At 72.6% G+C, this 11,093-nt stretch overlaps 3 protein-coding genes across 4 annotated transcripts; all 3 read right to left on the minus strand.

Moving 5' to 3' along the window:
- Window positions 1-1,037: 1,037 nt before the first annotated feature.
- On the minus strand, window positions 1,038-4,630 carry LOC118158315 (mothers against decapentaplegic homolog 6-like). Of its 2 annotated transcripts, XM_035312954.1 has the most exons (4): window positions 4,246-4,630; window positions 3,510-3,926; window positions 3,221-3,328; window positions 1,038-2,609 (listed from the first exon to the last, which is right to left on the minus strand). In XM_035312954.1, exons 1-4 carry the CDS (start codon window positions 4,598-4,600, stop codon window positions 2,074-2,076), a joined length of 1,416 nt encoding a protein of 471 aa, XP_035168845.1. In that variant the 5' UTR covers window positions 4,601-4,630; the 3' UTR covers window positions 1,038-2,073. The 2 variants fall into 2 exon arrangements, with proteins under 2 accessions (XP_035168845.1, XP_035168846.1); XM_035312955.1 differs by lacking the exon at window positions 3,221-3,328.
- Window positions 4,631-5,493: 863 nt separating this feature from the next.
- FLAD1 (flavin adenine dinucleotide synthetase 1) lies at window positions 5,494-9,367 on the minus strand. Its single transcript, XM_035312953.1, has 8 exons — window positions 9,183-9,367; window positions 8,254-9,013; window positions 7,791-7,938; window positions 7,489-7,587; window positions 7,211-7,400; window positions 6,734-6,807; window positions 5,909-6,655; window positions 5,494-5,628 (listed from the first exon to the last, which is right to left on the minus strand). Exons 1-7 carry the CDS (start codon window positions 9,243-9,245, stop codon window positions 6,520-6,522), a joined length of 1,470 nt encoding a protein of 489 aa, XP_035168844.1. The 5' UTR covers window positions 9,246-9,367; the 3' UTR covers window positions 5,494-5,628; window positions 5,909-6,519.
- Window positions 9,368-9,744: 377 nt separating this feature from the next.
- Window positions 9,745-11,087, minus strand: CKS1B (CDC28 protein kinase regulatory subunit 1B). The gene is made up of 3 exons (XM_035312952.1): window positions 10,941-11,087; window positions 10,118-10,245; window positions 9,745-10,046 (listed from the first exon to the last, which is right to left on the minus strand). The coding sequence occupies exons 1-3, from the start codon at window positions 10,997-10,999 to the stop codon at window positions 9,994-9,996; spliced, it is 240 nt and encodes a 79-aa protein (XP_035168843.1). The 5' UTR covers window positions 11,000-11,087; the 3' UTR covers window positions 9,745-9,993.
- Window positions 11,088-11,093: the final 6 nt, after the last annotated feature.

The raw sequence follows: 11,093 nt of genomic DNA on the forward strand, positions 1-11,093 counted from the left end.
CCCCCCATCTCCGCCGTGCCCGTCGGTCCGTCCGTCCACCTGCCTCGCCTCCGCCCTCCCGTCCGTCCACCTCTGTCACCTCCCGTCGCCTGCGGGCAGCCCGGCCGCAGCAAGCAACACCTCCGTCCGCCCGTCCATCCGCCCGGCCGCCCCACCGGAGCCGGCCCGGGGCCGCAGACCCCGCTCGGGGCTCCCGCGGGGGCGGCGGAGGGGGAACCCCACAGAAAATCCCCTCCGCGCCGCCTGCCGCCGAAAGCCGTTCCCAGCCCCGCGGCGCCGACTCGCAGCGGCCTCGGCCCGGCCGCCCACCGGCCCGAAACCGGCTTCCCACGGCCCCGCCGCCTGCCGCTCCCCGCAGCCCCGGCAGACACCGGAGCCCCCCCTCCCTCGGGGAGCCCCCCTCGTCCCCCGGGGAGCCCCTCCTGGTCCTCCGAAAGCCCCCCAAGCCCCACCGCCGATGTCGGGGGAGGGATGGATCCGGGCCCCCGGCGCCGTCCTCAGCCCCCGGTACCGACGCTGCCTCGCCCGCTCCCCGGGCCGGGCCCGGCCGCCGCCCTCCCGGGACCTGCGGCCGCAGCCCCCGCCCCGACGGCCCCGCCGCTATTTTTAGCCGCCTCCGCTCTATTTTGGTGCCCGCCGTTGCACTGCCGGTGCCGGCGGCAGAGCCCTCGGTTCCCGCGGCTGCGCTCCCCCCCCTACGCCCCGGCGGCGCGGCCCCGACGGCGCGGTGCGCGCTCACCTCCTCCCCGCCGGGACGCGGCCGGACCGGGGCGCGGGCGGGGCCGGGGGGGGGGCCGCCGAGCCGCCAGGCCCCGTCTAAGCCGGGCCGGCAGCGTGGCAGGAAGGACCGGGCGGTCATCGCGGCCCGGCCCGGCCGCCTGCAGAGGGCACTGCCGGTCCCCGGAGCGGAGCCCCGCGGGTGCCGAGCGCGCCCTGCCCCGGGCAACGGCACCGGGAGCCCTCGGGGCACTTCCTAGGGGGGGGGGGGAGCCGGCGGCCCCGCGCGGTACGGGCACGCATCGGGACTCACGAGGTTTCGTGGTGCCGGTGGCACCGTTTATTGGTTATAAATACCGGACACAGCCCGGGCGCACCGGGACCTGGGGTACCCGCTCCCACAACGGCTGCGCTCTCCTGGGGGCTGGAAGGGTCCAGGGACCGGGAGGGTCCGGGGACCTTCATGGACTCTGCGCTCGTCCTGAGCTGCACCCGAGCTCCGCTACCCCCAGTCCCCACATCCTGGCCATTCCATCCCGGGCTGCAACCCCCAAGGGCGCTAACCCGGGCCAGCAGCTGCCCCAGCTGCGCTCACCTGCCCCATGCTCACTCCAGCTATGCTCACCTGCCCTGCACGCATCCAGCTGTGCTCACCTCCCCACATTCCAGCTGTGCTAAGTCTCCCCAGATTCCAGCTCTGCTCACCTGCCCCATGCTTGCTCCATCTGTGCTCCCCTGCCCACATTCCAGCTGTGCTCACCTCCCCACACCCCCCAGCTGTGCTCACCTCCCCAAATTCCAGCTGTGCTCACCTGCCCGCACTCCTCCAGCTCTGCTCTCCCCGACCCCGCACGCCTGCCATGCCCCAGGGGCCCTGCATCCGCAGCCCCCTGCCTGCTGCTCCGGGGCTCTGCCCCCTGCGCCCCTCCTGTTGCCCCCCAGCCTCCCCCAGACCTGCCCAGCCCCTGCACACCATGCCCCGGCCACCTTCCCTGGGTGCCCGCTCTACATCCCTACAACCCCTGCATTTTACTTTTTTTTTTTTTTTTCTTACAAAAATAAGATAAATTAAAATAAAATTAACCAATAAAATAAAAAAGAGAGATTAAATAGTGCCCCGCATCAGCAAGAGACCTGTTGCGGTGGGTGCAGAGCCAGGCTTGTGGGCACAGCCCCCATGGTGGGGCTGGGGTGGGGGGTCCCAGCAGGGGTCCCATGGGTCAGGACAGCCCCGTGGCCACGCAGCCAGGGAACAAAGAGGCTGGGGCGAGGCAGAGGAGCTCCACAGCTCGTGTCCCCCTTGCACCCAGCTTGGGGGGGACCTGCCACCACTGCCTCCATCACCCCCCTTGCTGCTCAGCGGGGCTGGTTCAGCAGCACCTCCAGCCAGCACGGGCAGGAGGTGATGAACTGCCGGGAGTAGCAGGGCCCCCAGCCCTTGCCGAAGCTGATGCGGACGCTGTGGGTGTCACAGGGGCCGTCCCCGGGGTGCCGCCAGCCGGCCAAGCCCCCCGCCCGCTCGTAGTCGAACACCTTCACCGAGTAGCCGGGCAGCACCTTGAGGACGGCGAGCCCACGGGCGCCAGGGGGCCCCAGCGTGGGGGAGCTGACGAAGATGGGGTGCTCGCTGCGGTTGTAGGCCCACACGCCGCCCGGTTCCCGGCTCAGCAGCAGCCCGCGGCCAATCTTGCCCCGCGCCCGGCGCACAGCCTGGCTCCGGTGTGCAGCTGGCAGCTGGCCCAGGCAGAACCCGCTGCCCCACGGCAGCTCGCAGAAGACGTTCACTGATGCCTCGTGCACGGCGTAGAGGCGGCCCACGCGCGTCCGGTGCTCCCAGTAGGCCAGTTTGCACCAGTAGCCGTCCCTAATGGTGCTCCGCGAGAGGCTGGTGTCTGTTGGGGGAGAGCAGAGCCGTTGGTGCCGGGCAGAGCAGTGCCCGATGCCACGCGGCCATGTGGCAGCACGGGCCAAGGTGAAGCCTTGAGGGATGGGGGCATGGGGTTTTCGTGCCCCTGGGTCATGCACGGGGCATCCAGCTCCCACCAGGGCTGGTGGAGCGGACAAACAGCCGCGGCACCCTGTGGTTGTCCCGCCAGGATGTCCCGGCGGTACGGGACGGCCGGCTCCGGCGCGGGACGTGAGTCACCGGAGCTGCTGAGCGCCGGCACGTAGGCCCAGGGCAGCCCCAGGCACTGTCCCTGGGGGCCCTGGGCCGTGGCGAGGGGGGGTCCCCGTCGTCGCGAGGGGAAGGTGGAGCCCTGCCATGGAGCGGCCTCGTGGCCAGCAGCCAGGCTGGAGCCGCGGCTTTGTGCGTCAAGGCACATTGTGTGTGTCCCCGTGGGCAGCGCTTCCTCCGGCGGGGAGTCCAGCACAGCCAAAAATAACAGGAGTGGCGCGGGAGGGGGCCGGGCTGAGGCTGGCTCCCCCGGCAGGAACCCCTCGTCACTTTGCTGGCTCCCAGATCCGCTCCCCAGTTTTGTGGCACCGCGTCGCTGCCCCTTACCGCGCCAGTCCACGCGGTTGTAGCTGAACTCCAGGAGCTGGGGGTGCTCGGGCTCGGCCGGCCAGGAGGGGCCGAAGGATGACTTCGAGTAGGGGGGCGGAGGGGTCTCTGGGGGGACAGGGAAGCGGGTGAGGAGCTGGGGCATGTGCCCTGGCCCCCCAAAGCCCCCTGGCCCCCCAAAGCCCCCTCACCCCCCCCCCTCAGCCCACCCCAAGGACCAGATGCTGGAGGGCAGCAGGGTGGGATGGAGGGGTGAGGACGGGGGTCTCGGGGAGCGGGGGGCACTCACCGGGCACAGCCAGGCGGCTGAAGTGGTGGGGGTTGCAGCAGAGCGCGGCCGCGTCCCCGCAGCCCCCGCGGCCCCCGGCGCTCTGGCAGTAGGAGAGGTGCTTGAGCTCGTGGGGCTGGCGCAGGTCGGGCCAGCGGTACAGGCGGCAGAGCAGGACCTGGGGGGGCAGCGCCTGCTTGCCCCCCCGCGGGTCCCCCCGTGGCGCCCAGACGCAGCCGGACTCCCAGGCGCCCCGGCTCTCCACCGCCTGCACCAGCAGCTCCAGCTCCTCATCCTTCAGCTTCTTGAAGAGGGCATGTGCCGCCGGCTTCAGGGCGCCGTGGCCGTCCTCGGGGCCGGGCGCCGCGCAGCGCTGCCGCCAGAGCCGCCTCACCAGCGCGGCACGACGCGAGCGGAACATGGGGCAGCAGCGATGAGCTGGGGGACAGGGACAGGCGTCACTCGCTGCGCTCGGCCGTGCCACACCGGGTCCCCCCCACCTGCCCCAGGGCAATGCTGTGACCCTGGGGGGCTGCCCCATCCGTCACCCGCCGGTCCCAGCGCACACGGAGCTGCGGTGCCCTGCCCCGCGGGGTGCCCGCAGCCGCCATCCCCCTGTGTCGCTCTGTGCCAGGTCCCCAGGCTCACCTGGGGATGTGACCCCCACCCCAAAAAAACCCCGTGCAGGGCAACCTGCCTGTCCCAAGGCAGGGATCCGCACTGGGCGAGGAGTCCCAGGGGAAGGGGTCTCACTCACGGTGGGCCGCGGAGCTGGGTGCGAGGAGCCGGGGCTGTGCTCTCGGGGCGGCCAGGACCGCTCTGCCCACGGCGCGCCGCAGCCAGGACTTTTTCCTGTGCCGGGACTCTCTCCTCCCCCGGACCTCCCCGTTTGGGAAATTCATTGATTCGTGGCGTCCAGGCCTTGGGCTGAGCTGCGGCCGGGGCCAGGACGTGGCGGCAGCGGGGCAGGCGCCAGACGCGTGGGCCGTGGTGGGCAGGGATGCCCCGCTGCCCGCAGGGCTGCCGGAGCCAGGCTGTCTCCCCAGGCTGTCGGGCACGGCTGGGGGGGGCGGCGAGGAGCCCGGAGGGCACCGAGCACCGTGGGGACACATGGCCGCAAGGGAGGGGCCGTGCTGGCACAGCCCCGGGCACGTGGGCCGTGCTGGGAAAAGGGGGAGCAGCGGGGCGCAGCAACACGACACCGTCTGCAAGCCCCCAACCCTGCCCGCAACAAGATGGGGCCGCCGGGATGAGCCGAGCCCTCCCAGGCAGGGGTCCCTGCTGCCCCCCAGGCCCCCCCGGCTGTCCCTGTGGCCAGGCCCCCCCGCGGGCACTCCGCGAGGGTGGGAGCCCGCGCCACAACAAAGCAGCTAATGTAAACGGGACCCTTATCCCGCGCGGGGCCACGCTTCCTGCTCCCAACTTCCCGCCGAGATAAGGGAGGCCGTGCTGGCGCCAGGCGCTCCCGCCGCGGCCGGGGCGAGCGGAGTTTCCCCTGCAGCGGGACAAGGCTGCAGGCAGCCCCTGCACCGGGGCCAGCCCGGCACCGCACCGGCCCGGCCAGCTCTGGGGCACGGTGGGCTCAGGGGACCGCAGGCAGCCCCCAGGGCCGCGGTGCCCCGTGCATCCCGCAATCCTCGCTGCAGCTCCTGCCGGGCCCTTGGGGTACGTTTTGCTCCGGCGGCTTCCCGCTGGCTCTTGGCAGTGCTGGTGCCGGCCGGGCATGCAGGGCCAGGGCAGGAAACAGCCTGGAGCGGGGACAAGCGGAGGCACTCTCTAAACAAGGGGCTGAGTCACAGCAGATAACCTGGCAGAGGGGACAGCGGGGCCACGGCACCGGTCCCCTGCCACCAAGGGCGCTGGGGACCCTCAGGTGGGGGCGGTGGGTCCCGGCACTGCAGGGCAGGGATGTTGCACGGGTCCTAGCTGGGTGCAGAGGGTGGAAGTTTTGGGGGTACAAGCGGGGGGACGTGTGGGGGGACACCCTGCCAAGCACACGCAGCCAGTCACACACTGCTCGGGTTTATTGGGGTCTGGGTGGCGGGGGGGCCACGGGCTGGACCAGGTCCTGGTGCTGGGGGTCCATCATCTGCGGGCTGGGGGGGGGCAGGGCAGAGCCATCACGAAGCCACAAAAAGTCCTGGGGAGGGGAGAGAGGCAAAGAGGGGTGAGGAACCCTGGGGACCACCACGGCTGGGACCCCCCAACCCATCACCCCCACCGGCACCAAAGCTGGGGCCCCGCGCCTTATCACCACCCCCACAGCATCGCAGCTGGGCACCCAAACCCTTCCCCACCCCCGGGGACCACCAGGGCCACGTCCCCCCACCCCATCACCCCTCTCAAGCACCATGGCCGGGCCCCCGCACCCCACCCGGAGCAGGGCTCCCCCGGTGCAACGGGCAGAGCCGGGCACTCACCGGGGTGCGGGGGTCCCGTGCCCTAGTCCAGCAGCTCCCGGATGCACCAGCTGCACAGCAGGAGGTAGGCGCACTCCCGCAGCACCCGCAGCACCCAGGAGCCGAGGCGCAGCCCCAGGGAATCGCCGTTCGGTGCCGGCAGTGCCGCCGCACACACCGCTCGCCTCGGGGCGCCCGGCAGCCGTGCCGCCGCGGTGCGCAGGAGAGGCATGGCCGCGGGATCTGCAGCGAACGGTGGGTGACGGCGGGGAGGCAGCTGCGTGGCCACGAGGGCCCCCGGGGCAAGCGCTGGAACCTGCTCCATTCTCTGCGCTTCAAAAGCCGCCGCGGTGACGTGCACGGGGAGGGGGCACTGCCCGGGGACCCTTTTGTTTGGGCAGAGCCGGCCTCAGCCCGCTTCTCGCTCCCGCTGGAGCCCCGCAGGGCCTGGAGGGAGCAGCAGAGCCAAGCCCGCATGAGACGTGGAGCACAGGCTGAGCACAGCAGGTTTATTCGGTGCTGGCACTCAGCAGGTTTATTCAGCGCTGTCCCCAGCAGGGCCAGGGACACCCGCCGGAGACCCTGCAGGCGGCGGTCTCAGTGCCGCTCCCCCGAGCACAGCCCCCGGGCTCTCACTGCCGGGACGTGCGCTCCTCCTCCTCGTTTTCCAGCTCGTAAGCAGGCCGGTAGCTCTCGCGGCCCCGGGCGTCGGTGTAGCGCAACGCCGGGTTCTTCGTCGTGTTGGCCATGCTCCCCAGGGACGTGTAGCTGTGAAGGGACGACGCTCTGTCCTCCTCTGGCGGGGCATCGCCGTGCCAAGCAGGGAGGGCAGCTCCCAGCACTCACCCCTTGTCGTAGAGGATGCAGTAGGGGACGAAGAGCTTGCGCAGGAACTCCCAGATGTCCCTGTACATCCAGTCCTGCGAGCAGAATGGCGCAGGGATCGCTGCAGGCTGCTGCGGGCTGCCCGCTCGCCCCCAGGGAAGCCAGCTCACCCTGGCCCGGAGCACACAGGGGGCAGCCAGCCCCCGTGGGAATCCACCGCCCCCTGCCCGCAGCCCCAGAGCGCGCCTGTCCCTCCCGGCACGTCCCCAAATGTGACAAAAGCCACCGCTGTGCAGGAACGTGCCCTGTCTGCCAGCACCAGGCCGCAGTGAAGGGTGCCCACAGCCGGGCAGCATGGCGGGAGATGCCCTGGGGAGAGGGGGCACTGGGGAGCAAAGCCCCCAGCGATGAGGAAGGATTAATGCTGCTCCCTCCCCATTGCTTCAACCAGCCCTGCCCCTGTTCCCTGCACAGGCAGAGGCAGCTGAGGCAGCGCACCAGCAAGGGGTTCACCCGCATGTACTGGGGCCAGTCGGGGTCCGTCATGCACGTGGGCGTCAGGGTGCGCGAGTAGGGGTCCGTCCGCCGCGTGCCCATCAGGACAGCCTCCAGCTGCGGCTGCTGCTCCTTCAGGGCGACCAGGGCCTCCCGGATGGAGCCCTCCACGGTGCACAGCTGGATCTTGTACCTGGCGGGCAGGACGGGCAGCTGCCAGCCGGGCTGCGGGAGGCGCCGCTCGTCCCCTGCCCGGGGACTGGCCCCTCTCCGTCCCGTACCTCTGGACGGTCGCCTGGATGAACTGCTCCAGTTCAGGGAAGGGGCACACGGTGCGGATGTAGAGCACCTGCAGCTTCTCCTGCCTCTCCGGGTACCGCCTGGGGAGAGACCTGTCACCGATGGGCCCCAGCGGATGGAGACTCGAGGCAGGGCGGCCACGCAGTCCCCACGGGGTGGGCCCCTGCCATCTGCTCACTGCCCCAGAGGAGGGCAGAGGAGAGCCCTGGAGCCGCGGCCGAGGGCTGGGGGATCCCCGTGACCCTGCCCCAGGCTGCGCGGGGGCAGCCCCGCAGCTGGGTACCTCTCCAGGGCAGCATGGACAAGGTGCAGCAGGGCCGTGCAGTCCTTGCCCCCGTTGAAGCCGACGCAGAGCTGGGCCAGGCTGTAGCGGTCCAAAGCCTCCTCGATGGTCCGCAGTGCTGCTGCCACCTTCTGTCCCAGGGCCGAGCCTGCTGGGAAGGGACACTCGGTGCCTGCTGGCACTGCTGCCTGCCCAGGGCCACGCTGCCTCGGCTCAGCCCCAGGGCCCAGCTCCCTCCTGGGGGCTCATTTCACCTCCAGACACAGCCTGGCACAGCACCCTGGGGCCGACAGACTAACGGTGCTGGTCCCCCGGCCCAGGAAGGGGACGGGACGGGCCGGCCCGGCACAGCCCGCAGCCAGCTCTGCTCCCGGGCCGCCCTTCCTGCTGCCCTGGCCCCTCGGGGCCTCCCCAGGCTACGGGGGCCGTGCGGGAGCAGCACCAGGGCCTGTACGCGAGGTACCTGACTCCGCCAGGGCGTACACCTCGGTGGCCGCTCGCGACACGGGGTCCGTCACCAGCGGCACCACTACGCCCGGCGGCAGCTTCTCCGTCAGGAAGCGGAGCGCTTCCTCCAGGTGCTGCTCCGACTCCGAGTCCAGCGTCAGCTTCACGCGGTAGTAGTTGCTGGCCCAGTCCGGGTAGGAGCCCAGGCTCACGCGGCCCCGGAAGGCGGCGTCGGCCTGGTCCAGCGCGGGCGCGATGAGCACCTCGTCGGCCGCCACGTAGACGGCCCGCGAGTGGAAGCGGGTGTGCTCGCTGCGGAACAGGTGCCCGAGGCCGTCCAGGGCGCGCTCCATCAGCGCGGGGATGCCGGGGAAGATGTAGACGTTGCGCACGCTGACCAGCGGGAACTTGAAGGCGCCGCCGGTGCGCGGGTCGGTGCCGTAGTGGAGGCGCGAGGACTCGGGGACGCGCGCCAGCTTCATGGCCGGGCGCCGCGCCTCCGTCTGGCCGAAGACGTCGCGCACCAGCGCCGCCAGCTCCGGGTGCGGGACCACGCGCTCGCCGAACGCCTTGGCCACGGCCTCCAAGGTGACGTCGTCGTGCGTGGGGCCGACGCCGCCCGAGGTGAGCACGAAGGTGAAGCGGGCGGCGAAGGCGGCCACCTCGCCCGCGATGGCGTCCACCTCGTCGGGCACCACCGAGACGCGGGCCACGCGCACGCCCAGCGCCCGCAGCCGCCGGCACATGAAGAACGAGTTCGTGTCCTGCGTGTGGCCCTGCGGGGGCGCGCCCGTCACACCGGGAACGGGCCCGGTGCACCGGGACAGCGCCTGTCACACGGGGAACATGCCCGGTACACCGGGAGCACGCCCGGTACACCGGGAGCGGCCCCTCCCCCCCGGTCCCCCCCCCGCTGCCCGGTCACGCCCCGGCTCCCGGCCGCACCTTGAGGATCTCGTCGCCGATGACGATGATCCCGGCGGTGGCGGCGGGGCTCGGCGCGGCCATGGCACGGCAGGCCGCGTCCCGCCGGGCCCGCAGCAGGGCCCGCAGCAGCGCCCCCCCCCCCCGCCGCCGCTCGCATGGGCCCGGCCCCGGTGCACCGGGCAAGGCCGCGCCGCTTCCCCGCGCTCTGATTGGCCGGCGGGCGTGTACGTCACGGGGCGCTGCGAGCCCTGAATGGATGAGGGGAGACGGAACCATGGCTGCAGGGCTGGGGGGGGGGTTCCCCCCACACCCTCCCCCGGGACTTGAGCCCGCCCAGACCGGCGGCCCGTGCCCCTCCCCCGGTCACCAGGACCCCCCCCCGCCCCCTCCTCCCTCCCGTTGCCCCCAGCCGGGCACCAGAAACCCCCACACCTCCCTCCCAGCCCCCCAGGGAGGGGCAATGCCCCACCGGGAAGCCCCTTTGGGGCACCGGGGTCACACCAGCAGCCCCCCAGTGGGATGCTCCCGGTACCGGGACCCCCCCCGTCCATCCCCCAGTACACCAGCAGCACACAGCAGCTCCCGAACGTCCTTTTATTGAAGCTTTGGAGAGCCCCAGCCCCGTGGCCGAGCCGCCACGGGTGCCCCGACGGCACCGTGGGTCACGGGCACCCGGCGGCTCGGCCCCGGCCAGGCAGGGCCAGACCCCGCAGGGGCGGTGGGGGGGCACGAGGCCGCCGGGCGGGCACGTGAGGTGGGCTCCTGAGGGCCGGGGGTGCGGGAGAGGAGCAGGAAGGTGCTTCGGTGGCCCGGCCGGCGGCGGCGCCGCTCACTTCTCCGGCTTCTTGGGCAGCGGCCGTCGGAAGAGGAGGATGTGCGGCTCTGTGGGACAGTGGTCAGCGACACGGCCGGCCCAGGGCACACAGCCCCGGGGCGGCCCCCGCGGGCCTTACCTGGCTCGTGGATCATGTAGTGCACCCAGCCCTGGCTCTGCTGCACGCCCAGGTTGCGCCACTCGGACTCAGACATGAGGTGGGTCTTGGGCACCAGCTTGGCGATGTCCTTGGGCAGCATCACGTGCCTGCGGTGCCCGCGGGGGGGCTCACACCGGGCCGGCGGGGGGCATGGCCATCCCCGGGGCTCCCCCACAGCCCCCTCTCCTCCCTCCGGGGCTCCTCTGCCGCCGCCCCGGGCCTCCCCTGCCGCTCTGAACCTCCCCACACTCGTCCTCCCGTACTCCCGGGGCTTCCTCCCCGGTCCCCAGTCCCCCCTCTTCCCTCCGGGGAGCCCTCCCTGGTCCCCATCCTCTCCCTCCGGTGCTCCTCCGCCTTCCCCGGCGCTCCCCCATCCGCCCCGTGCCCCCCCCTCTCTCGTCCCTCCCCTACCTCCGGGACTCCCCCCATCCCCCTCATCCCTCTCTGGGGCCCCTCCGCCGCCCCCGGCCCCATCCCATCCGCCGCCCCCGGGGCTCCCCCGCCGCCCCCCGTTCCCCCCTCCCTCCGGAGCTCCCCCCGGGGCTCCCCCTCCTCTTCCCTCCTGCCCGTCCCCCCCCCCCCCGCGCCCGGTCCCGTCCCCCCGGTGCTTCCCCGCCGCCCCCCTCCCGCCCCGCCCCTCCCCTCCCCTCCCCTCCCCTCCTCTCCCCTCCCGGCCTCCCCCTCCCCCTCCCCGGCCCCCTCTCCCCCAGAGGAACCGTTACCGGGAGCCGTTAGCGGGAGCCGTTACCTGCCCCGCCCCCTCCCCGCCCCCGGTTACCGGGCTGCCGCCGCCCCCGCTCACCGGTACTCAAACTCCTCGTCGTCGTACTTGTCCGAGTAGTAGATCTGCTTGTGCGCCATGCCGCCCGCCCGCGGTCCGCCCCCTTCCCGGCAGCCCCCGCCGCGCCCCTCTCCTCAGCGCCCCGCCGGGCCGTTGGCTGCCCCGCCCCCCCCC

Source organism: Oxyura jamaicensis (assembly GCF_011077185.1).
Source record: "Oxyura jamaicensis isolate SHBP4307 breed ruddy duck chromosome 25 unlocalized genomic scaffold, BPBGC_Ojam_1.0 oxy25_random_OJ72803, whole genome shotgun sequence".
Lineage (NCBI taxonomy): Eukaryota > Metazoa > Chordata > Aves > Anseriformes > Anatidae > Oxyura > Oxyura jamaicensis.